Here is a 23,939-nt window from a genome sequence, read left to right as displayed (position 1 = left end):
AGTACATATCCTTCCTTTGTGAGAGGAGGCCAAATAGTTGTTGGACGTGGCAAAAACAGTTGGTCTTGGAACTCTTGCTTAAGGTGGTGGAATTGGATTTCAATCAAGTATTATTGTCCTATGGATAGGCTATTCACACATCTATTTTTGTCTCTCACACATCTTTGTTAATTTTATGTCATTGATATTCTTCAATTCATTCAATCCGATGACTGAAAATTGAGAAGAGTGTATGAGAAGTAAAAATGAGTGTGTAGATAGTACTACCCTTTGTCCTATATCTTGCATTTTGCTAACTATAGTTAAACCTTTATAAATTAATAGCCTTGGAACTGAAGAAAATTTATTAATTTAGTGAAAATTAAATAATCGATAATTTATTAATTTATCGATTAATTAGTAACTTAATAATTTAGCAAGGTATTCTTTATTTTCTTCAATATTGTACATTGTATTTAATTTCTTATTTTACGAACTAACAAATCAATGTATTTGTTTAACTAAATAAAATTCATAAATCTATTTATTTTTTTCTAAAAATAGATTGTACATTGTTCAACCAAGTAAAATTCATAATTGGACCAAATCAGAAATTAAGTACATAGAGTACTCACTTGAGTGCCCAAGTGTTATCCTACTGGTTATGGTAACTCAGAGTCTAGTCATGTGTGAATTAACTTTATTCATGATTTTACATCTTGATTTGTGGAGAAGAACTTACATATACTTTTTTTATTCTAATATGGCATGAGTTTTAATCTTTACATGATAATAAGTGATAGGTTAAGAGCACTATCATCTTTACGTGTCACGCCCCTTCGATCCAGGTCACTCTTTTTTAGCGACTTTAGGTCCGTGGCATGACATTACGTTTTTGTTTTATGTAATTCATTCTCTATTTGTAAGGTGAAAAACTCACATTTTCTTTGATAAGTCAGAAAAATGCAACTAAGTGAAAGAATCTCGAATTAGAAGAGGTTCTCTCATGCAACTATTATATAATTTAAGTAACGTCACTATCCAATCAATATTTGTCACACATGTTTAAAAGTACATTATTTGTCGAACAAATAATTGTCGCATAATAAACTAGTGACATAAAAAGTCTCTTAAATCGGCTATAGGTAGATAAACTCTTGTGTGTATATCGATATAGTTGGTCAATTGATGCAAGGGAATGGCAATTTCTTTTGGTGATAAGAATGGTCAACTCACTCAACGTGGTGTCCCTGATAAAAATATTGTAGACTATAGCCAATAAATTTACATGAATATTAAATTTTGTTATCTTTTAGGTAATGTTATATATGCACGGAATTGGATTCATCGGGATCCATTTTGTGGGGATCTTAGGGATCCTTAAATTTTAGATATTCATCGTGTATCGTGCGGTCAGAAATCGTTTGATTTTTTTTATTTAAAGTTAAACACAAATAGTATCTGACGAAAACTGGCAGCACGATATACGATGAACGACTAAGATGTGGGGATCCTAGAATCTCCACAAAATGAATCCGAAGAGGATCCCTTTCCTATATGCACATCCCAAAAAAGTCCAAAACGCACAATTCAAACTACATTAGTATGTAGGTGATTTTAAGTATTCATCACCCAAAATGATTTAGTGCTATACTTGGAAAAAATATTCAAGTCTACAAATAAATAAATAAAAGTGTGGCTCATCCTGATGTAAGCCGTGATGAAATTGTATTCATTTGTTCATAATTGAATGCAAACACATACAAAAATTCAATATAAATTTGTAGAAATTAGAATTAATTTCTTATACATTAATACTCTCGATGCCCTTAGATTTTCTCATACAACTTATAAACTTTGTTGTGCTTTGCTCCCATAGTCCCATACCTCCTCTCCTTGTTACCCCATGTCGACACTATGAGAAAGAGATTCATATTGCAGATCTACATATGACAACACTCACCGCTCCAAAAGCGCCCTTATTTTAAGTGCACTATGCAGGACAACATTCCCTTTATGTCGACACTCTACACTACATATATATATATATATATATGTCCATATGCATATACATGAGCTTACAGTTTACAAACCCTAGCCCCAGCCGAATTTTTCCTCTTTAACTTTCTTGTACACTTAACTGAAATCTTGTTTTTAAATTAAAAAAATAAAATAAAATCTTGTTAGTAAATGTAATATTGATAGAGTAAGTTAGATCGATGTATCCAGAATAATGAATCATATATTTTTAAGAGTTTCATAGAACTGGTATTATATGTGTACTAATTCTAAATTAAAGGGATGGAGATTCAAACTTAAGTGCATAAGGAAGAGCATGGGCAACAAGCCCAAATCTAAACAATAAATATAGTTTTAGGAAACTTCCGAATTCTCCATTCCATATATTTCGGATCAATTATACTTTGCTAGCTTTCTAGCTAATTAAATAACTGGACAATGAATGTGGTAAAAAAATTCACGTACAAGAACTCAAAAGCCTGAAAGTCTCTACTCTGTACCTTCCCCTTAATATTTTGTAATTAAGGATCTGTGCAGCTTTCTCTCTTCTAATGTTGACATTATTTTATCTCCCGCTAATTGGATAATTAATTTATTTATCTTTAGCGTTGTATGAAATTCATGCATCTCTAGTCACAGGACCTTGTAATTTGTTGCAGATGGAAATCTATATACAGCTAAACAACCTTATTCTAGTCACTAGATTTTGTAATTTACTGCACATATATAGCTAGAAAAATACTTGGTATAAGTTAAAGAGACGTGATAACAGATATATAACCTTAGTCAGTTAGTCATAGCACAATGCAAAGATATCCAATGAGAGCCGATAAATTATAGGCATTCACTAGGGCAAATGTTAAATTATTGGAGCTTCAAGAGGCAGACATCTTTGGCTTTTCAGATTAGATGTGATGGGAAAGCAACAAGAATCGATAGGGGAGAATAACCACGATTGGTGAAACTCTTTGAACAAATCACAGTTAGACAAAAACCACGCAAATCAGTTGTTGTTTCCTAACCGACTTGCTATCAGATGACCTACTGCAACAGCCTTTTTTGTCCAAAAAAGCACAAAACACATTAAATATTTCACCCGAGGATCAATCAATATTGCAAATTTCATCTAATGAAATGACATGAGTTTTGTAATATTTCTGTAATTAAGGTTCTGCAGCTTTCTCTCTTTTATCTCCTTCTAATTAGATAATTAATTAATTAATTTTTAGAATTGGATGAACTTAATTCATGCATCTCTGGTATCTGGATCTTGTAATTTATATTGCAGATGGAAATCTATATACAGCTACTAAAATACTTGGCATAAGTTAAGAGACTTGATAACAGATATATCACCTTGGTCAGTTAGTCATAGCACAATGCAAAGATGTACAATGAGGGCTGATAAATTATACGCATTCACTGGGGAAAATGTTAAATTAATGGAGCTTCAAGAGCCAGACACATCTTTGGCTTTTCAGATGAGATGTGATGGGAAAGCAACAAGGATCGATAGAGGAGCACCGGCACGAACGGGGAAACTCTTCGAACAAATCAAAGTTAGACAAAAGCCACCCAAATCAATTGTTGCTTTCCTAAACGACTTGCGATCAGATAACCTAGTAACCTACTGTGACAGCCTTTTTAATATGTCAAAAAAGAAAAAAACACTAAATATTTCAACTGAGGATCAATCAATATTGCAAATTTCGTCTAATGAAATGACTGCAGAACCCAACAAAATTCTGGTCTCTCTCAATCTTTTCTTTTCTTCTCTGAGGTATCCCCTCCACTCAAACTGTGATGAAAACCCTACATGCTTATCCACATTGTACATAAAAGGAAATTTATCAAGTGGGGTTAGCCTAGTGATGAGGGTGAGAGTAAGCTAGGTCGAGGGTTTGGAACCATCCAATGTACCAAAAAAAAGAGAGAAATTTATTTTGAACCATACAATATCGAACCTCTTCTTCTTAACCTAAACCCAACTGGATGGGGTACAGAAGTCAGAGTAAACATTAATGGGCAAGCTAGTGTCTCATATATCAATGGTTGGCAATTAACTTTGGAATAATATGAGTTACAACCTTCTCAGCCCTAATTGAATTTGGAATATTGTGAATAAGTCGGAGATTCCTTTGCTAATTGATCTTGTAATTGACTCGCATTAGCCCTAATTGTTTGTTAACAAAAACCCTAATTGAATTCCACACACCTTTTTACTCCTGGCACACACCTTTCGGATAAAAGAACGGAGAAACAGAGTGTGCTAAAATATTTTTTTTCCTTTCGTTCCACTATTAACAATCTGAATAGGAATTTTCTCATTTTCATAAGTGCAAAATGAAATAACAAACATTATGTATCCAAAAATAAGGATCCAATTTCCATGTGATCTTATTAAAATTTAAGATTCCATAGTACATATTTGATATGTCACAATAATAAGTAGCTAGATAAACAGGTCAGATATGCATTAAACACATAATATTTAAACCAACTAAATGGATTTTATTTCCATGCATATGAGCAACATAGATGAAAGCATGAAGAAAGATCATCCAAGGATGTTTTAAGAAAGCTGTTCCTCAAAGGCCAACTCCTCAATCATGTTGCCATGTTTATGGAGGGGATTGAAGGCTTCAAGCTCACAACACTTGCTGGGAAGTATAATGGCACCAGCATTAAGACCCTGAGAATCAATTGGTGATGAGTGCTGAACAGGCAATGCATACTTACGCGCGATGACAATTGAGTTAATGACTTCATCGGTGGGATGAAACACAGAGAGAACCTCAAACCCTCTAAGATCATCACAAGGATCAATCACTGGATACAGAAAAGCCCTCGCACCGTGTGCACTCCTTAGCATCAAGGTTGCTCCTGGAGCCATGTATTTTGCCAAATGATCGATAATTTTCAGCTTCTCCATCTTGTCCATGCCTACAAGAGCAGCCAAAAACACAATTTCATAGTCTTTCAAAGCAGTTGTGACATCCATTATATCTGTGGTGTGGAAGACCATTCTTTTCGATAGGTCAGGATCGGAAGACACCAAGCCAAGAGCCCTGGAGTTGGCCGAAGCATCGATGTCATAGTTGTCGAAAGAGGTTTTGGTGAGGTGATATGAGGCCAAGACAATTGAGGTAAGGGGAAGAGGGCCAGAACCCACAAAGGCAATTTTTCTAGGCACACGAGTGACGTGTTGGCTCAGGATGTTGAACTCAAGTTTGCTAAGCCTGAGGTAATTGGAATAGTAAGGGAAAATGTCGAGATGGTCGAGAGGGTGTTCATATGAGCCTAGGATTGTCGAGAAGTGATTCTCCAAAAGTCCTTCTGCCTCTCCACAGAGCCTTATAAGGTTGGACCTTATTTCTTGCACCCCTTGGCATAACTTGGAAACATCGATTGGACTTGGTGGTATGCATGTGAGAACGAGTTGGGTGAAGAGCATGTCGACATCTTGGGAGGGTTTGAGGCTCTCAAGGCCTGAGATTTTCTCATACAATTCGCAAACTCTTTGTACCAAAGCATCTCCCTGGCAACACATGTCGACACTATGAGGATATGGTGATCAAATCTATTGGGAAATAAGATTGAAAATTCGAAGTTTCAAACACTCTTGAGAAAAATCTCCACGGCTTACTTGGTGACATCCTCCAGGAGTCGTTATTTATGGGCACTTGTGGGGTCCATGTTGTGAGGGGTTGCGAGTTGATTATTGATTTATAATGCATTGTGATAGTAGGTCCATCGCACCTAGATTGCCACCTCAATTTTTTTTTTTATTGGTGTAACAATTAGTACTCGATCATGAGTTCTGTAAAATTTCTAGAATAATATTAAGAAAATCAAATTTTAAATAATTTAATATTTGACATTTAATTAATAATCTAATTATCAACAATAATATTATTTGATAATAAAAAATTTATTTCCCTGGTATTATCCAAATTTTACAAAAATGCTAGAATTTTCTTGTATATTGTTTTTCTTATGGATGCACATATATTTGTAGTACATAGTCTTGTTGAGGAAGAAAATAACATTCATATTCTATTTGAAATAGAAAATACACCTGAAAAGGAAAATAATAACAATAATTACAATGCTATTTTTTATTACAACTCACGCCAACAAATATTTATATTATATATGTTATGTTGTCAAAGTGTGAAGTTAATAAATGTTATCTAAGGCGAACAGTTTGTGCACACCTTAGATAATTAAAAACATGCATGCCGTAACAATGAATGTAATTACGGTGATAATAGTTTAGAAATATGCTAAAACTGCTTTTACAATGTGTTTTTTTCTTTATTTAAGGCGTGAAAATGCACGCAGTAAATGATAGGAACTATTTTAAGGCATGGCCTTTTACAGATTGCCTGGTGTGCATCGTAAACAACTTCTACGACATGCATTGCGCACCATAAAACCTATGTTTTGGTGTAGTGAGCTTCAATTTTCTAATGTGGCACCATTAGGTTTTGAAATTGTATCAATTTATGCTTATCAATTGTATGACCGTGTATAGGCTAATGTGAAGTATATAATACTCAATATGGAACTTCTCTTAAGTCGTTGCTTTGTGCCTTAAAACGATAACCAATTGCATAGTTTGGTCCAAACTCTATTAGTGACAGTGTGGCTTGTCTGACAATTTGGAAATAAGTCTCACATATAGCATGTCATCGATTGAGTGGAATATTAGACATTCAAAGAGATGAATGTATAAATTGATTTTAATAACTTCATGATGTTATATGAGAAAATTTAAACTCCATTTAAAAGCTACCTCAAACTTGAGGAGTATAAAATGTAGTTTATCCTAGTTTTCATTACAATATCATTCAAGGGTGAGTTAACCTTCAACGCTTTACAAATCAGAGTCAATGGTGCTTCCTAGTTTTTAAACCTGAAACTTGGCTTTTCTCGGGATTGGACATGGCCATGATCCCAAGGCATACAGCTAAGTTTCGGAGTTACAAATTTTGATATGCTGGTAGGGTAGTGTTTTTTATACACTTCTTTTTAATTTTTACATATCTACATTTTCAGTTCATTCGATTTCACAGTTAAAAATTAAGAGATGTGTGATAGATAAAAATGTGTGTGAATAGGTAAAGTAGCAAGCCATCCCTACCAACGGTTCTGGTTAGTTCAGCAGGGAAAAGTAGTTATATGTGATGTAGAGCGATGGGAGAAAATGATGCCATCTCTTTTTTTCTTACATTGAATGCACAAAATGGGACCTAAATATAAATAAATAAATAAAGGGAGACAGGAGTCCTCAAAACCCTTTTTATGGTAGACACTCATGATCAAAAGCTAGTGACAACTGATAAGATCATAAATTTAACAATAGTACTTACTCTTAATTACCATTGGAGTTTGTAAATAAAAATTTAGACTATATTAGATTTTCGAAGTAGAACAATCTAAAACGCGAAATGTATATCCTCATCAAAGATACAGAGTTCTACACATTATATATGTATGATAGCTCAACACCGTCTCTTATTAAATTAAGAGAAAAAAGTAACATCTAGACAAATAGACATGAAAACACTTAAAAAACCTAATTAGATGTTCGATGTTACATGATCAATATCATAATGAGAAACAATTCCTTAACCTAAATAAGGCCTAGCTTAGATCCCCATGAACTCCAAGATGAGGTAAGTTGGATAAAGATTCTCCTATTTATACTTTCACACAATACTGATTTATATAGATAGTAAATTAAACATTTTCTTGAGATTGGCCTCATGAGTTACTATCAGCATCTTTCAGTTCACACTATAGCAATTGGCTTGACATTTTGTTGTGAACCCCACTTGCCTTATCCTAACTATAAACAATGTCATAGTCAGGTCCACATAATGTAATTGTCCAGATTAAAAATAAATAAATATATAACTTTGGTTGAGTTTTGAAGTTTCTTCACCCAAATTCTTCATTCAATATCAAAATGATGATAGCTGCTACTTGTTTTGGGAATGATTTTTGTGTATCATTCACACTTTTGTTTATATATGTCCCGTAATTCTTCTTCGGCTATTTAATTCAAAGATAAAAAATGAATATGAATGTGCGTCGATTACTTCTTTTTGTTTATATATACTTTTATTGGAATTATATTCTGCCAAATATTTTAGAAACAATTTCAAGTTAGTTTGGGCGAAGTTAATGATTCGGTTATGCAGTTCCTCAATCTCTAAACACACAAAATCGGTCCCGATTTACATCATCAGATATTCGGATGCCGTATATTGCAAAAATTAGATATTCAAACGTGTTACAAAATTACAACAGTGAGTTAATATTTTGTATTTGAAGACAAAACCTATGCTGCTGTTTCAACACATATCGTGTGGGGCCTTCATGTATCTACAATGTTGTCATATACACTGAGTTCTTACTTCTTAGACGTTGTCAATGTGCCTCGTAGCTTCCACTATGCTTATTCTGTTTTTTCTCTGGCTGAAGATTAAGTTGGCTTTACAGGGACTGGATGGCCACTATAATTCCAATCAGTAAAAGCCCCCTTCCTAATTTGAATTCAACTTCGTACGATATTGTTATATTAATATTATTTATTCCTTTTTTTTTTCAGCTTTAATTTTCTCTTTTTACTTTCAATGGTTTAGATACGATATACAATTGAATCCGAATGCTCTCCTTTTCCATTTTCTCCTTTCCCTCCAGTCCTTTCCTGTTTGAACACTTACAATTAAATCCGGATGCTCTCCTCTCTCACCTTCTTTATCCGGATTTAGGACTGGCAACGTAAAATAAATTTACACACAGAGAGTTAAATTATTCCTTGTATAAAAAAGAAAATTTTTAGTTGCCTTAATCTTAATTTTTGAAATCGAATCCACTGAGGGAGGTAACAAAGCATGGATGTAGACCACTGATAGTGTCATTTGGGTTTTGATAATGTTTTTATGTCCCTTTTGGTCGGAAGAAAAAGGGATGAAGCATGCAATGTAGGGATAGAAATAAAGTCTATCATGCAATGTAGGGATAGAAATAAAGTCTACTTGTTTGTGCCAATTTGGCCACTTTCACTCCCAACGATAGCTGCAACGCGACTACTCGACACTGAAATTGGGATTTCTTTTCAGAAATAGTGGGTTCAACTTTGAAAACTTATATATTTTTCATTTCATAAATATAAAATCATGTAAAATATTACACGGGGGATCTCATTTTGGTAAACCACATTGTACCACCACCAGGGAGATCACGTCTGGGTAAACCACGTTGTACTATCACCATGATAAAGGTATGACCACCAATAGAAATAGGTCAAACCTCTATTGGAGATATGTTTTATTGTCGTGAAGTAGGGCTGGAAAAGCAGTTTTAGATTGGTTAAATTTGATTATAATACTTACATGTGTTAAATACAATTACAATCTTGACGGTTAAATTGTGATTGTATTAAATACATACTTACATGTATTAGCTACATATATTCAAATGAGTTATATTCTGACTGTCAGATAATGATTATATTAAATAAATGTAAGTATTGCAACTAATTCTATAAATTTCAATGGAATAGTGTATTAGGAGTTTCTAGAGTCCATTTCAATCCAAGATATCTTTATGGAAAGAAAATGACGAGACGAGTCAAACTCGTTATTTTTCCACGACATAAGATGGATTTAGGGAGTTTGAGGATGTTTAGCGAGTAAAAAACATATTTAATTATTTTGGTACGTTCATGTTAAATTTTCTATGATTGTTTCGTGGAACTTTTTAAATATTTTTAGGGTTGTATATTAGTAATCTTTCGTTCTATTATCCATCAAAAGTTTCTCTCAGTACTTCAGTATTCTAGAACTTTATCCAACAGTAGCGTTCGTGATTTCTTTACTTATAACTCACTGTGTGTCATATATGGTTTTTCAAAATTTGAATGTGGTTAACTTGATTAAATTAACTTTTGTTCTTTTTAATCCGGTCCACATAACTTCCAAAATTCCCTCTTAGATGGTAACATTTTTGTGGGCATTTGGTGAAAACCTTTGGCAATGATTTTCAAATGTGCTAAGTTGATGTCATGGATTAATTCTGACATATATGATTTGTGTGTTTGGATATTATATTGTAAGTCTTTGTTTAGTAGGATCTTCGATTGCTTATGTTAATTTTCTTCGTTTTTTCAAGAGAGATGCTATTCACACTCCTAATTTATTATTCTGCCATCATAAGTTGTGTGTATCAACTGCTTTCTTTAACATAAAGTATTGGAAGGCCTGCCCTATGCCATCAAGCACTAGTTAATCATAATGCTTCCTATCTTTAATTTATGAATTTTAAATAATAAGAATCAATTTAAAGCAAAGGCCATAAGCATATTGGTTGGTTAGGATGAAGTCAAATGAACTGTGGCCATTTGAGCAACGAGTGTGTGTTGCCCACACGATTCCATGTGCCTTACACTGGCCCTGAGAGTGTGATGGGCATATTAGATCTTCAACCATACTACTTGCTAGTCCATGCAACGCCGAAACTTGAGCTTCAACTTGAGCCCTCATAAATTCACAAATTGCCTTCAAATCTCTTTTCGTGGTGAAACGAAATCCTTTGTTCCTTTCTTCATAACTTGTTGGACTCATCCCTACAAGTGGAAACTTTATACATGACAGGTGACTCGAATACGATACAAATATAATTTTTATGGTTTTTAAAAGTTTAGGGGGAGGATAGACTACTCATTCCAGGGTCAGTGCATACTACAAGTCTCTTTGAGAACTTTATAGAGAGGGTCTTAGCCCTTTTTTTGATTTTTTTACAGATTACCCATCAAAGGGAATTGCCAGCAACAGGACAACTATAATCGAATAAACTGGTACACAACTTTTTAGCATCTATAATCGATCTGAATCTGCTTTAATATCTTACTTGTGATGAACAACTTACATGAAACAAATACGTTAATGTTACGATATTTCAAGCTTTCCAAGTGCTAAAGGGTAATAGATTTAGAATACCGTCACATTAACATTCACATTGTAACGCTGCCCAAATCTAAAAACCTTAGCCCATCTCAGTCCAATAATGTTATCGATTTAATTTATTGCAGAAAAAGACCTTTCGCCCAACTCTTAAGCTAGAGGAAAGTTGTTGAAATTATGTTCAAGGCCTAGGCCCAGGGGTTGGGTTGCCAACTTGCCAAGTCAGTCTCTTCTATTTCAGAACTCCAAATTACTAGAGACCTCAATGGGAGAGGCTTGCTAGCTTACTACCCCTCCCCTATTTTTCTAAATAAACATAACTATGTATAAAATGTAAGACGATAGCAAAATGGCGTTTATCGATGCATTTCAAAGAGAAAAAAGACTCCGGTGTAAGAATGAAGCATGCAATTCTGTGGAAATACAATCCGTATGTAAAGTTATACACAAATATGAACGAGTCACCCGACCTATTTTCTTATATTACATCTACAGAATAAGATTTCGCGTAAAAGAACGGAATGGACCTAATTCATTTCATTCACCTCAGTTCAGAATGTTCATATGCTTCGGAGCTGTCATAGGTTTCATAGGCTTCAGCTTCAGGGTTCTCATATGTGGGGACTTCATCAACATTAGAGTCATCAGAACCTTCAGAGCTTTCATAAGCGGAAGTTTCACGAACTTCACTGTTTTCGGGTAGACCAAATTGGAGCAAGTAGTTCACTCCATCAATCACATCATATACCATCAATCCAATCCTACCTCCTGCCCAACTGCCCAATTGACTTCCCACAAGGTAACCAAATCTCCCAAGCCTTTGCTCTCCTACAAAGCCTCCTCCATAGGTGCCAAACAAGGTTCCCGTGCCCCTGATGGTCCCTTCTGTAATTGTACCACCATAGTATATGGCTTCAAAGAAGTCCCATCCGGACGAGATGATAGGACCTATTATCCGCTTGGCTTGCCGAGTTGCCAGCTTCGCTGCCTTTGCTCCCGCTTCCTGTGCTTGTTTGGCTGCATCTTTAGCAGATATCCCCTGCGACAATGCATCAGACAATTCACTTTCAATCGCCTTATGCCTTATCATCTCAACATGAGCAGCTCTGATGTTGTTAACATACAGCTTCACTCCCTCTTTCACAGAACAAGCTAGTGTTCCGGAACTCATATCAAAGCAGTTCAAGAATGTAAACTTCCCACTCTGAGATGCACGCTCTTCCCCAAGCAGTTGCCGACATTTTTCAGCTACGGCAAAAATAATCTAAATAAGTAGTGGATACACATTTTCTATACTAAAATACTAAAACCCTGAATGTTGCATTACCTAACATATATTAGTAAATCGCAAAATGCTTTACAAAACCTAAACAAACACAAACTCCAGACGCTAAACTATCACATAAGTAAAATATTAGGAATAGAAACATTTTATTTGCATCTCCATTCAACCAGAGGTCCAGAACAAAATGTAATATTAAACAACAGAACATTAACATCAAAATAGTGATTCATCTTCATTTATAAGTTCTCTATACTGATTTGTAACGTGGGTGGCAGGGTGCGGGATTCTTTTTCCTTTGCTCGGGTTTTTCCCACTGGGTTTCTCCGAGCAATGTTTCAACGAGGTACTCAAGTCCCAAACCTTGTAAGGTTTTGTAGCTATCAGCTCAGGTCTACAGGACAAATCAAATTCCCCACTCCCCTCAACAGATTCATATTAAAAGAAGAAAGACACCAATTTCCTAAGCCTTGACAATAAGGCGCAACATCGAAAGCTAGAGCATTATGTGGCAATGGGTGATTTGATATTTGTTATTCCTCGCTATCAAATATCATACACAAATCACATCACCACAATGATCCTAAAAGAGAGACCTAATTATACAATCTGGGTTCATAAAATTTTGGGATTTTCATTCAAACTCATACCGTTTGTTTGCAATGATTTAGGGTTTACAAAGATCCTAAAAGAGAGACCTAATTATACGAAGATCCTAAATCCAAAACCCTAAGCCAATGAAACAGCCAAAAGAACAGATCTTTACCTAATCAAGTAAGAAAATTTTCAAATCCCAGAAGATGGGTGAAAGAAATACTTCAAAATTTTAATTCTTCCCAATCAGTTTTCACAGAAATACAAAATAAATTGATAATCTTTACATGTATATGTGTATATATATCTATATGTGTATCTGTGTTTGTGTACCTGTGATACTGAGGACGATGATGCCAACTATGAAGAGCAGTAAATGGATTCTCTTCTTCTGGAAATCCATGGGATTATTAAGGTGCTTTTGGGGAGAAAAGAAAAACCCTAATTTTGGATTTGTATGGTGAATGGAGATGGAATTAGAAAAGCTCTGAAATGAAGAAGCTTCGATGACAATGAAGAATCTCTTAAGCCGTGTGAATGGAAGTCAAGACTCCAGATTTGAAGTTTAGCATGGGCCAGTGGGATTCGATTTGAACGACTGGACAATAAAACGCTGCGTTTTGTTGTAGGTTTAATTATTACCTTCTCCAGTCGAACCTGGGACTTTAGCTCAAGTGTCTCGGAGCAATTACATTCCCTAGTCGAACCTAGGACTTTAGCTCAAGTGTCTCGGAGCAATTACCTTCCCCAATCGAACCTAGGGCTTTAGCTCAAGTGTCTCAATGCTCCAAGATACTTGAGCTCAAGTCGATTGCACATTATTGTACTTTTAAACTAATCTAAAGTGTTTGGAGAAAGATTTAAATTTGAATGAATAGAGAAGACACAGCTGTTCTAATCAATATGATTACGCCTACGTATACTCTAAGTAATGCTGTTACATTTTCCTCTTGCCAATCTTTTTCTTGGACGGGTGGTTTTTCCTTTTTGTTGTAAAATGGGGTCAAGAACCCAAAAAAGAATTTACTTACAGACTTAGAAATAAAAGATAATAACCATGGATTGGTGAATTTGAACTTGAGTGCATGAGAACGACTTTGCCCAACCGGTTTAGTCAAGAGAGCGACTTTGCCCAACCGGCCTAAACCGCATCTGCTTGACCTGATATAGTTTGGTGGTTTTAGGCCTTTAGCCGAAAGAAGTTTGAGAGTTGCACTACAACTTATTGTCCCCATAACTTTGTGAGACTTTAGGCTTCTGCTGTAGTCCACAACTCAAACATTCAATCATAGAGTATTATTAAACTCAATCAAATTTAGCCAACAAGGCTTACAAATTCCAATCGAATGTCAAAGTAGATGCAGAGCCTCGTCTTCTTTTCTCCATGAGAATTCTCAGAGCCGGAAGAAGCTTGAAGTCACGATATATAAAGAATGGTGTGGAAGCTTGCAAAACATTCAGCTAAGGATCATAACATTTAAGAGGTGAGACCGAAGAGACGAGAGTACTATGAACACCAGTGTGCAGATGCTTACTGAATTATGCTTCGCCGGTGATGCAGAAGAAAATACACTTCATTAGGGTGAGATTGAAACCAATTCGGTTTCTCATTTCGATAGTTAAGAGCTAGATAGACTATAAAGGTGCCAGTCTATATCAGGAACAAAACCTTTATCAGTCATTTCCTTTCATACTATTTTGTAAGTAGTTTGACTATCAACCCTTTCTCCAACATCTCGTTAAGAAGCTCATTCACATCTTCAAGCTTGCCCTTTGCGCAATACCCTATGATCAACGCATCATAAGCTGCTATATTTGCTCGCACGCCTTGTTTCTCCATCTGTTCTCTGACCTTCAAATCCGCCCTGAGGTTTCCTTCCCTGCATTAGTCATCCATCAGAGTATTTGCATGTCAAGTTACTGGAAACAAACCCTTTTTGATCGTCTGCCGTCTGGTTTAAGAGTCGCAATGCCTTTCTTAACTTCCCTTCTTTGCACAATCAATCTATTCATACATTATGTGTTACAGATTTATGAGATTAACTTCCAAGCCCTTCACCTCCATTTCATGTAAAATGTTCATGGCCATTTCAACGTTTCCCTGTCTACACAAACCAGTAATCCGGCAGTAATGCCACAGTGTTGGGAAAATCCCTCCCTCTAACATTAAACTGCGCAACACATTTGCTTTTTCCATCAATCCATCCTTACAATAGGCATCAACCAACATATTATAACACTGGGTGCAAAGCCTTGCATTCTAATGTCGTTAAACCACTCTCTAGTTTTCTTCAGCATCTTCTTACAAAATGCATTTATAAGGGCATTGTAGGTAACAACATTTGGCTTCACACCCAAGCCAAGCACTTCATCCAGCAAACCACCAGCCTCATCAAGCTTCCCGTTGCAGTAATACCCCAATCAATCAGCGAATTATGTGTAATCACAGTCCGTTTCAAACCCTGCTTCCTTGTCGCCTTAAACACCTTCATCGCAACTTCTGCGTTCTCATCTTTACTACAGAACCCCTCAATCAAAGTATTAAACATAAACCTGACTCGGGCGAACAATATTCTACACCATCTCCATCAAAACGGCATCAGCTTTGTACATTTTCCCCAAACCACCCATCTTGCAAAGCCCATCAATCAGACTCTTATAAGCAACCACATTTGGTGAAATCCCCCAAGCCTTCGTGTCATTGGCAACATCCTTTGCCTTGTCCAATTTCCCAACTTTACACAAATCAGCCTTACTTCTCCTCCCAATCCTTCCACTGTACGCATTCAACGTTGAAAATTCTACTGTGCTCTGGTGTATCCTATTCAACATAACCAATTTCACCTTCCTTTAACAAAGCACTCAACAAAGGATTACAAGATAATTTGAACCCATAATTTCGAGCTCTCTGAAAGCTCCAAAACCCAAATGTATCTGCAAACTTTTCACATATGCCAACACCAACATATTGTACTCGAAAATGTACAAAAATGGTTTGCTACATACACATTGAAAGTTGAAACCACGTGAAAAATCAAAGAAATCGAATGCATTTTGGTGTTTCGGACAAACCCATCTAAGAAAGCTCGTATCTTTGAGTACCTGAGAGTTAGCTCTGGCTCGGCGCCGGAGCCGAACAGCTGGTGAAGAGCTGCGGCAAAGCTCGAGCCTTTGAGATGGGTTTTGAGCTCCGACCAGTGCTGCTTCCCTAGCAGCTCCGAAACGAGCGGAATGTTGAAGGACTGCACGGTAGGATTTTTGGTAACACAGGGAAGCCGAAGGTTCTGTTTGTTTACCGGGAGAGTTTGAAAAAATTTTATCGGGAAACTTCAGGGGTTCTGGATGCATCGTGCATTTTGCGCCCACCATTCTTTATGTAGTTCTTCATAACTACAGGGGCATTTTCGTCACATGAAAGTACGAGCGACAAGGGTTTATGAAGGGCTTTAACTTTAAATTCAAGCGCTTGAAGAAACCCAACTTCTTTTGCTTCAAGGAGTTTTAAGTTCCACAACAATGGCGGTTCTCTCCAACCCACTACTGCTCCGCTAGGGCTACCAAAAACCCTAAACCCTAAATTCAATTTCCGATTTTTCCCACAATTTCAACCGATTTGCTGCCAAAGACAAATGCTGAAGCTTCTGTCTTCTTCCTCCTCATGCCTCCAGGGCCGAATCCATAGCCTGGGTCCTAATCTGGGGCTCCGTCCCGGGCCCACCGAGCTCGCCTCGCCGTTTCTCCGAGTTATTAGCTCGCTCACCGGGTTGACTCGGCCCAATTCGGTTGGCCGAGCGTATTTTTGCTCGGACGGGAAAGATGGGTCTGATCAGGTGGCGGAAATTGAGGTAAAGAAAGCCGAGGCAGAGGGAGAGGCCGCTGAGTCGAAATCTTCGTCGGCAATTGTGCCCACAAATCCGAGACTCGACGATTATCTAACGGTTGGTTTGGATTTGGAGGTTTTGGTTATGCTAAACTAGTTTAATTGGATTAGGAGAAAATGAAGATATAGGAAAATGTTCAACTTACAGTTAATTGTTGTGTTTTTGAATTGTAATCTTAAATTTCGCAATTCAGTTTATGTTGGTGTTTGTGTTGTTAAGGATGTTTTTAGTTCTTGGGATGTTTGTTCAAGTTTGTTTGTGTAAGTGTTTTTCTTTGTTAAGTAGAAAGCCAGAAAGTTTGTGTTCTCCGAACCAACAGATAAGTTGGATGATGGATTCATGAATTATATACCCTATCTATCCATTAACTTTTTGTTTCCTATTACCTTTCGGTCAGGTTTTAGCATTGCCATTGCCGCATCGACCGCTCTTTCCAGGGTTCTACATGCCAATTTATGTGAAGGTACATGAGATTATTGGATACAGTGAAAATCAAGTTGGCATTTTGGTTGTTGGGTCAATTCTTGAATTGCGGTTACTGCAAGGTGTTATATAACATTTGACTTACTGAACTAACTAATCTGTCGCTTCTGATGTAGGATCCTAAGTTGTTGGCAGCTTTACAAGAAAGCCGAAAACGGCATGCTCCATATGCTGGTGCTTTTCTTCTCAAGGATGAGCCAGGGACTGATCCTAGTGTGGTCTCAGGTTCTGAAACAGATAAAAACATAACGGACTTAAAAGGGAAGGAGTTATTTAATCGTCTGCATGAAGTCGGTACTCTTGCCCAGGTATCTAGTTTACTCCCAAGTTCCATATGCCCTTAATTCTGTGGATTAACTGGACATACAGTATAATTTCCTTAAGTTTTTATGAATTTTTATACCTGTTGTCTTCATATTTCAGATTTCAAGCATTCAAGGAGACCAAGTTGTTCTAATTGGTCATAGGCGACTTCGAATTACAGAGATGGTGAGGGAAACTAATCAGTAAGCATGAACTTTTGGTCAATGACTTTAGCAGGCATATTTAGCATCTTTTTTTGGCTCATCACCTCATATATGTCTCGCGATTCATTTTCACATTTCATTGAACTGATTATAACAATTTATTCTAGTGAAACTTTTCAATATTTAAGTATGTGCCCGTAGATTTTGCAATTGCAAATACACACTCAAACACATTTATAATACAAATTGGTATAGTTAAACTAAGCGAACTTATGGCTTGTCTGCAGGTTGAGGAGGATCCTCTGACTGTAAAAGTTGACCATCTCAAGGTCCACATTTGTCTCAATTTTTTACAATTCAGTTTGTTTATTTTTGGAGGTTCCACATATAAAGTAGATTTTTCTCTCTCTTTTGGGTTTATACTTTGTATTTCAGGACAAACCCTATGACAAGGATGATGATGTCATAAAGGCAACGTCGTTTGAGGTTATATCGACTTTAAGAGACGTTCTGAAGACTAGTTCCCTTTGGAGGGATCATGTTCAAACATACACTCAGGTTCAGTTTCTCATAATCTGTGAAATTTAAGGCATCTTTCATTTTGAATGCCTCTGTTCTTCAAAATAAATTTATTTGCTTGCAACATGTGAAACCTTTTTTTCCTCACATTTTGTTTTTTCCTCTTTTTATTTATATTTGTGCAGCATATAGGTGATTTTAATTTTCCAAGGTTAGCAGATTTTGGAGCGGCTATATCTGGTGCAAACAAGTTTCAATGTCAGCAAGTGCTTGAAGAGCTAGATGTAAGCATAGGTTAATCAATTCGTAACTGGGATGATTGATGTGACTTTATACTCAATCTTATCATATCGACAATGCTTTCTAACCATGCAATTTTTGCTCAGGTTTATAAACGTTTAAAGCTTACACTGGAACTAGTGAAGAAAGAGATAGAAATCAGCAAGATTCAGGTGTGACATGCCAATATGTCATTGTTTTGTAGCATATATTCTCCACTATGGTTTGATTCTCTTTTGTTAATTCCTTTTTTTGTTATATCTAGGAATCTATTGCAAAGGCGATTGAAGAGAAGATAAGTGGTGAACAACGCCGCTACTTGTTGAATGAGCAGCTTAAAGCAATAAAAAAGGTGTTTGTCTCCCCTCTCCAACCATCATTAGACATTTTTTATGCCATTACCCCATTGGATGTGGATGAGGATTTCTCAGTGATCTGTTTTCTTTATGAGGGGTTTTATATCCATTTCTTTATTTCATTCCTGGGGATTATGTAAAACTTACTGGGCTTGACATGATGCAGGAACTGGGATTGGAGGCAGATGACAAAACAGCACTTTCTGGTTAGTATTATTTTTTAATATTTTTATTTTATTAAGTTAACACTCTTGCAAACCTAGATATTGTGTGTGTGTGTATGTGTGTGTGTATTGTTTTCCCTGCCTTTTCAAAAGTCAAAGGCTGTTACATTACCGTGAAATCGAAAACAAATATATGTTTGGCCTTCTCTATATTGTTATAGATGTTTAGTAAGACAAACGTTGTTTATGTATTGCATTGTGTGATCACATGATGCATACAATCGAGGACTAAGACTGACTTTGTATAACATTAAGTTTCTCGACCATGCTTGCAAATATGTGCACATCATGGCTGCTGTTGGTGCTTTCTCACATCAGTTTTATTCTGACTGTGACTCAAGCATGTTTGTAGATAACATTGATAATCTATTCTAAATATTGATTGTTCATATACATAAAGGTAACGGCTGCATCATTTTTGTGATTCTGTGGTGCAGCAAAGTTCAGGGAGAGACTTGAACCAAACAGGGAAAAATGCCCACCTCATGTGTTGCAAGTTATAGAAGAAGAGCTTACAAAACTGCAGCTTTTGGAGGCTAGTTCCAGTGAATTTAATGTGACGCGTAATTACCTAGATTGGTTGACTTCCATTCCATGGGGAAATTACAGGTTTTTGCACTATTCAATTTAGTTAATCAAATTGCGAAGGATGTTCGACATTCCAATAATTGATGTCATATTTGTGGCTTGGATGCTGAAAGATAATCTGTTTAGACTCCTTGAACTATACTATGAAGCCATTTATTGTTAATTTAACACCATGCCATACTTGGATAGGAATATCTGTAATGAATATTCGTTTATATAAATCTAAAATGGGATAATGGATACTAGCGTGAGAAGGTTTAAAAAACTATAAAAAGATATATTTGGTAGGTATATAAGATATATTATTTGAGTTACTGTCCTGTTCTTATTATTTTGTGGTAAGCATTATTTTGTTATTTAATTGAAGTAATGCGTCCTTATTGTATTTTTAACTTTTTAGCAGATTTCTAAATATTACAACTTCTCTTATCCAAATCCCAAATGCAGTGATGAGAACTTTGATGTTCTTCGGGCTCAAAAGATTCTTGATGAAGATCACTATGGATTAAGTGATGTAAAGGAAAGGATATTGGAATTTATTGCTGTTGGGAAACTTAGAGGAATGTCACAAGGTTGGTATAGTTTTCATCTTTCACAATTGTCTACCTTGATTTAGTAGCATTGCCTCATTGCATTGTTTATCTTGTTTCTCAGGCGCTGATTTAACTCTTATTTTATATTGATATCCAAGGTTGTAAAAGATGCTGCAAATCTGTGCTAGTTTTCATGATAGCAGTGCGGATTATTGATATTCTGCTTATTTATCACAGGGAAAATCATTTGTCTCTCTGGTCCACCTGGAGTGGGCAAAACCAGCATTGGTCGCTCAATTGCACGTGCCTTGAACCGTAATTTCTACCGATTCTCTGTGGGAGGATTATCTGATGTCGCTGAAATTAAGGTATTTAGCAAGCTTTGTGCACTGAAACTTTGATAACAACTATACAGCACGAGCTATTCCTTATATACTTCTAAAATCACATCCAGGGGCATCGTCGGACCTACATTGGTGCTATGCCAGGAAAGATGGTACAATGCCTTAAAAACGTGGGAACAGCTAACCCTTTAGTTCTGATTGATGAGATTGACAAGGTAATATATTATGGCTGGTTGGCTTGATTCATATTGTACCTGAGAGACATCATATTGCCGGTCTCTTTTGTAGTTTAGAGTGAGGAATGGTTTCTAAAATGATTATTTACAAAACCAGAAGTGCTTTGAGTTTTGCAATAAGTTCATGGTTGTTTAACTTTGCCTTGTCTTGTGGCAGTTGGGAAGGGGGCATGCTGGTGATCCCGCAAGTGCTTTGTTGGAGCTTCTTGATCCAGAGCAAAATGCTAATTTTCTTGACCATTATCTTGATGTTCCAATTGACCTGTCAAAGGTTAGTTTTTAATATGTGATTTTTAGGCATTCTGATGTCCTACTTTTGCTGGTAGTATAATTGCAATTTTCAAGCAATCTGACGTATTTGTGTGAAGGTTAAACTAGTATAATTAATATCTTTTAGAATATAAGTTGCAGGCCTTGCGGCATGGATGAAATGTAATAATGATTACAGATGGTTTCTTTTTATTCCTCTTGTTCTTAACTTGATCCTGCCTTTGGAAATTTTGTTACAGGTTCTGTTTGTTTGTACAGCAAATGTTGTGGAGAATATACCGAATCCTCTCTTGGATAGAATGGAGGTTATTTCCATAGCTGGGTATATTACTGATGAAAAAATGCACATTGCTAGAGATTATTTGGAGAAGACCACACGTGAAGCATGTGGAATTGAACCTGAACAGGTTGAAGTGACCAATGCAGCTCTTCTTGCTCTTATAGAAAATTATTGCCGTGAAGCAGGAGTTAGGAACCTCCAAAAGCACATAGAAAAGATCTACCGCAAGGTTTGTCGCCAATGTCTAGATTTAGATCACCAGCACAAACTTTTAAACTTTTCTATATGACGAACCATAAAACTCTATACACTTGATTTAAAGTTTAGGTCTGTAGAGCTACTGCTTGAAAATGTGGAACAAATTTGTGACCTTTTTGCTTTAACCTATCTTTTATACCCTGGCAGATAGCTCTGCAACTTGTTAGACAAGGAGCATCAGATGAACCTGCAGTTGCTGACCAAAAGTCTCCCACTAGTCAGATTGATCTCCCAGTCGAACCTGGAGTTCTTGAAGCTCAGGTTGTAGAGACCTCTGAGGCCAAAGTAGAAGATATTGATAAAGTAGATCAAAACGTGGACCAGACTGCAACTGAATCCTTAGAGAAGGATCTCCCAGCCGAACCTGCAGTAGGTGAAGTTGTGGTTGCAGATACTGATGAACCTACGGATTCAAAGGTATGTGATAACATATAAAGTTACCGGGTAGAGGTTACTTCACAAGCTGTATGAGTAATGGTGCAACTTGAGTGCAATCTTAAGAATTATTTTACACCTGAGAGCGTTTAAAGATGATTCTTATTTTAAAGAAGCTTGTTAAACTGCCCCTCAATTCAATCCCATTTCATCTGTTTCTGCTATCCGAATGTGTTTGCCAACTGAAGGATTAAATGGTTGTACTTGTCTTTACAGGATGCGAAAGAGACGGAGAAAATTCAGGAAAGTGAAGGTACAAAAACAGTTGAAAAAATCTTGGTTGATGAGCCAAACTTGTCTGATTTTGTTGGCAAACCTGTTTTCCATGCTGAACGCCTCTATGATCAGACTCCGGTTGGAGTTGTGATGGGTCTTGCTTGGACTGCCATGGGCGGTTCCACCTTGTACATAGAGACCACTCAGGTTGAGGAAGGAGAGGGGAAAGGAGACCTTCATGCAACTGGTCAACTTGGAGATGTTATGAAAGAAAGTACCCAAATTGCTCACACAGTTGCAAGAGCGATATTGCTCGATAAAGATCCAAGCAATGCCTTCTTTGCCGATTCCAAGCTTCATCTACATGTTCCTGCTGGGGCCACACCAAAAGATGGACCTAGTGCTGGTTGCACCATGATAACATCCATGCTGTCCATTGCCATGAAGAAGCCTGTCAAGAAGGATTTAGCAATGACCGGCGAAGTAACGCTAACTGGGAAGATCCTCCCAATTGGCGGGGTAGGTTGAGCGATCAGACATTTATTAAGAGTTTAAGTTGCATTATATTCTCTATTTAGGAAATTTTATCGAAGTTTGCTGTAATGCTTTTGTGTACATTGTGGTGCATCTCAAACTCATCGAAACTTCATGTTTGCATACAATTTAGGTTAAGGAGAAAACTATAGCAGCGAGGAGGGGAGGAGTGAAGACCATAATATTTCCTGCAGCCAACAGGAGGGATTTCGACGAGCTTGCCCCTAATGTAAAAGAAGGTCTTGATGTTCACTTTGTAGAGGATTACAATCAGATATTCGATTTGGCTTTCGGTGATGGCCAGAACAAGGACGAATAGGCCTTCTTCCCCAGCAATTCTCAAGATAGAACTGAAACTGCCATACGTGCCCGGTATGTGTTTTCTTGTCATCCTTGGGTCAGGACCATCCCCATAAGCATCAGAACAGGACTAAGCCAAATTAGAACAGAGATAAATCATTTTGATGGCTGCAAGGCACAAGTTTTTTTTTTTTTTTCTTATTTAAATTTATTCACTTTTATATTTGTCTTACTGTTCTGGTGAAATTGAAGCATCCAATTGCCCCATTTTGTAACAAGCACATTTGAGCAGAATTTTGACATATCTGTGGAACGAATGAGGGAAATTTTCTAATTATTTAATAAATATGGAAGTTAGTTTTTTTATATTTTATTTTATAAATTTAAGGCTCATTTGGAAGTGCTTTCAAAAATATTGAAAACGTTTTTAGAGAAAATGTTTTTAGGTTCTAAAAGTACTTGAAGTGTTTCCTTATAATTTACTTATTTTTTACTAAGAACTGGTTCAAAAAATATTTCACCTACACTGCTTTTAATCATTTTAAAAATACTTTCAAACGATCTTCTTCTAAGGGTTGCTGAATAAGGATGAATCAAAACAATTGAGATTGGTGTTGGTGCGTTTATGATTTGATTACATTATTACCCATCTCATTAGCATATATTAGCATTTCAGTATCTTCATAATCACTCAGAATGTGCCGTGTGAAATATGAGTATGAAGGAGTGTGTGTCATAATATGCTCGAGTGCTCTTTGACAAGGCCATTTTCTTCGTAAGGATCTCACTTTTTGTTTCCATTGACACTTGGATTTATTAAAGAATTGACATTTTTGGAACAAGTTTATGTAAGTCCTATTTTTAAGGAGACTTACATGCACACCCGA

At 36.4% G+C, this 23,939-nt stretch overlaps 3 protein-coding genes and 1 pseudogene across 4 annotated transcripts; 1 reads left to right on the top strand and 3 right to left on the bottom strand.

Moving 5' to 3' along the window:
- Window positions 1-4,359: 4,359 nt before the first annotated feature.
- Window positions 4,360-5,657, bottom strand: LOC137746238 (nicotianamine synthase). The gene has a single exon (XM_068486312.2). It carries the CDS (start codon window positions 5,546-5,548, stop codon window positions 4,571-4,573), a length of 978 nt encoding a protein of 325 aa, XP_068342413.2. The 5' UTR covers window positions 5,549-5,657; the 3' UTR covers window positions 4,360-4,570.
- Window positions 5,658-11,366: 5,709 nt separating this feature from the next.
- On the bottom strand, window positions 11,367-13,425 carry LOC137745649 (uncharacterized). The gene is made up of 2 exons (XM_068485639.2): window positions 13,183-13,425; window positions 11,367-12,221 (listed from the first exon to the last, which is right to left on the bottom strand). The coding sequence occupies exons 1-2, from the start codon at window positions 13,250-13,252 to the stop codon at window positions 11,515-11,517; spliced, it is 777 nt and encodes a 258-aa protein (XP_068341740.1). The 5' UTR covers window positions 13,253-13,425; the 3' UTR covers window positions 11,367-11,514.
- Window positions 13,426-14,361: 936 nt separating this feature from the next.
- On the bottom strand, window positions 14,362-16,178 carry LOC137744166 (pentatricopeptide repeat-containing protein At5g52850, chloroplastic-like; annotated as a pseudogene). Its single transcript, XR_015954020.1, has 2 exons — window positions 15,952-16,178; window positions 14,362-15,670 (listed from the first exon to the last, which is right to left on the bottom strand). The product of XR_015954020.1 is annotated as a pentatricopeptide repeat-containing protein At5g52850, chloroplastic-like (transcript).
- A 77-nt stretch (window positions 16,179-16,255) lies between these two features.
- LOC137744955 (lon protease homolog 1, mitochondrial) lies at window positions 16,256-23,418 on the top strand. The gene is made up of 19 exons (XM_068484781.2): window positions 16,256-16,787; window positions 17,128-17,193; window positions 17,330-17,521; window positions 17,637-17,702; window positions 17,968-18,009; window positions 18,116-18,238; window positions 18,385-18,483; window positions 18,586-18,651; window positions 18,744-18,830; window positions 19,001-19,040; window positions 19,496-19,667; window positions 20,094-20,218; window positions 20,417-20,547; window positions 20,634-20,738; window positions 20,917-21,030; window positions 21,269-21,538; window positions 21,715-21,984; window positions 22,219-22,737; window positions 22,886-23,418. Exons 1-19 carry the CDS (start codon window positions 16,479-16,481, stop codon window positions 23,069-23,071), a joined length of 2,982 nt encoding a protein of 993 aa, XP_068340882.2. The 5' UTR covers window positions 16,256-16,478; the 3' UTR covers window positions 23,072-23,418.
- Window positions 23,419-23,939: the final 521 nt, after the last annotated feature.

The sequence above is a fragment of the Pyrus communis genome, chromosome 12 (genome assembly GCF_041283825.1).
Source record: "Pyrus communis isolate YQ-2024b chromosome 12, ASM4128382v1, whole genome shotgun sequence".
Lineage (NCBI taxonomy): Eukaryota > Viridiplantae > Streptophyta > Magnoliopsida > Rosales > Rosaceae > Pyrus > Pyrus communis.
Note: the sequence above shows the minus strand (reverse complement) of the source record. Positions and strands in the feature narration are given on the sequence as shown.

Excerpts from the sequence above, each read along its gene's own strand:
- LOC137746238 (XM_068486312.2), bottom strand. The coding sequence starts at position 5,548 with ATGTGTTGCCAGGGAGATGCTTTGGTACAAAGAGTTTGCGAATTGTAT.
- LOC137745649 (XM_068485639.2), bottom strand. The coding sequence starts at position 13,252 with ATGGATTTCCAGAAGAAGAGAATCCATTTACTGCTCTTCATAGTTGGC. Across the intron at positions 12,222-13,182 it reads CATCGTCCTCAGTATCACAG|CTGAAAAATGTCGGCAACTG; the intron begins GTACACAAACAC and ends TTTTTGCCGTAG.
- LOC137744955 (XM_068484781.2), top strand. The coding sequence starts at position 16,479 with ATGCTGAAGCTTCTGTCTTCTTCCTCCTCATGCCTCCAGGGCCGAATC. Across the intron at positions 16,788-17,127 it reads GACTCGACGATTATCTAACG|GTTTTAGCATTGCCATTGCC; the intron begins GTTGGTTTGGAT and ends CCTTTCGGTCAG. Across the intron at positions 18,484-18,585 it reads AAGTGCTTGAAGAGCTAGAT|GTTTATAAACGTTTAAAGCT; the intron begins GTAAGCATAGGT and ends ATTTTTGCTCAG.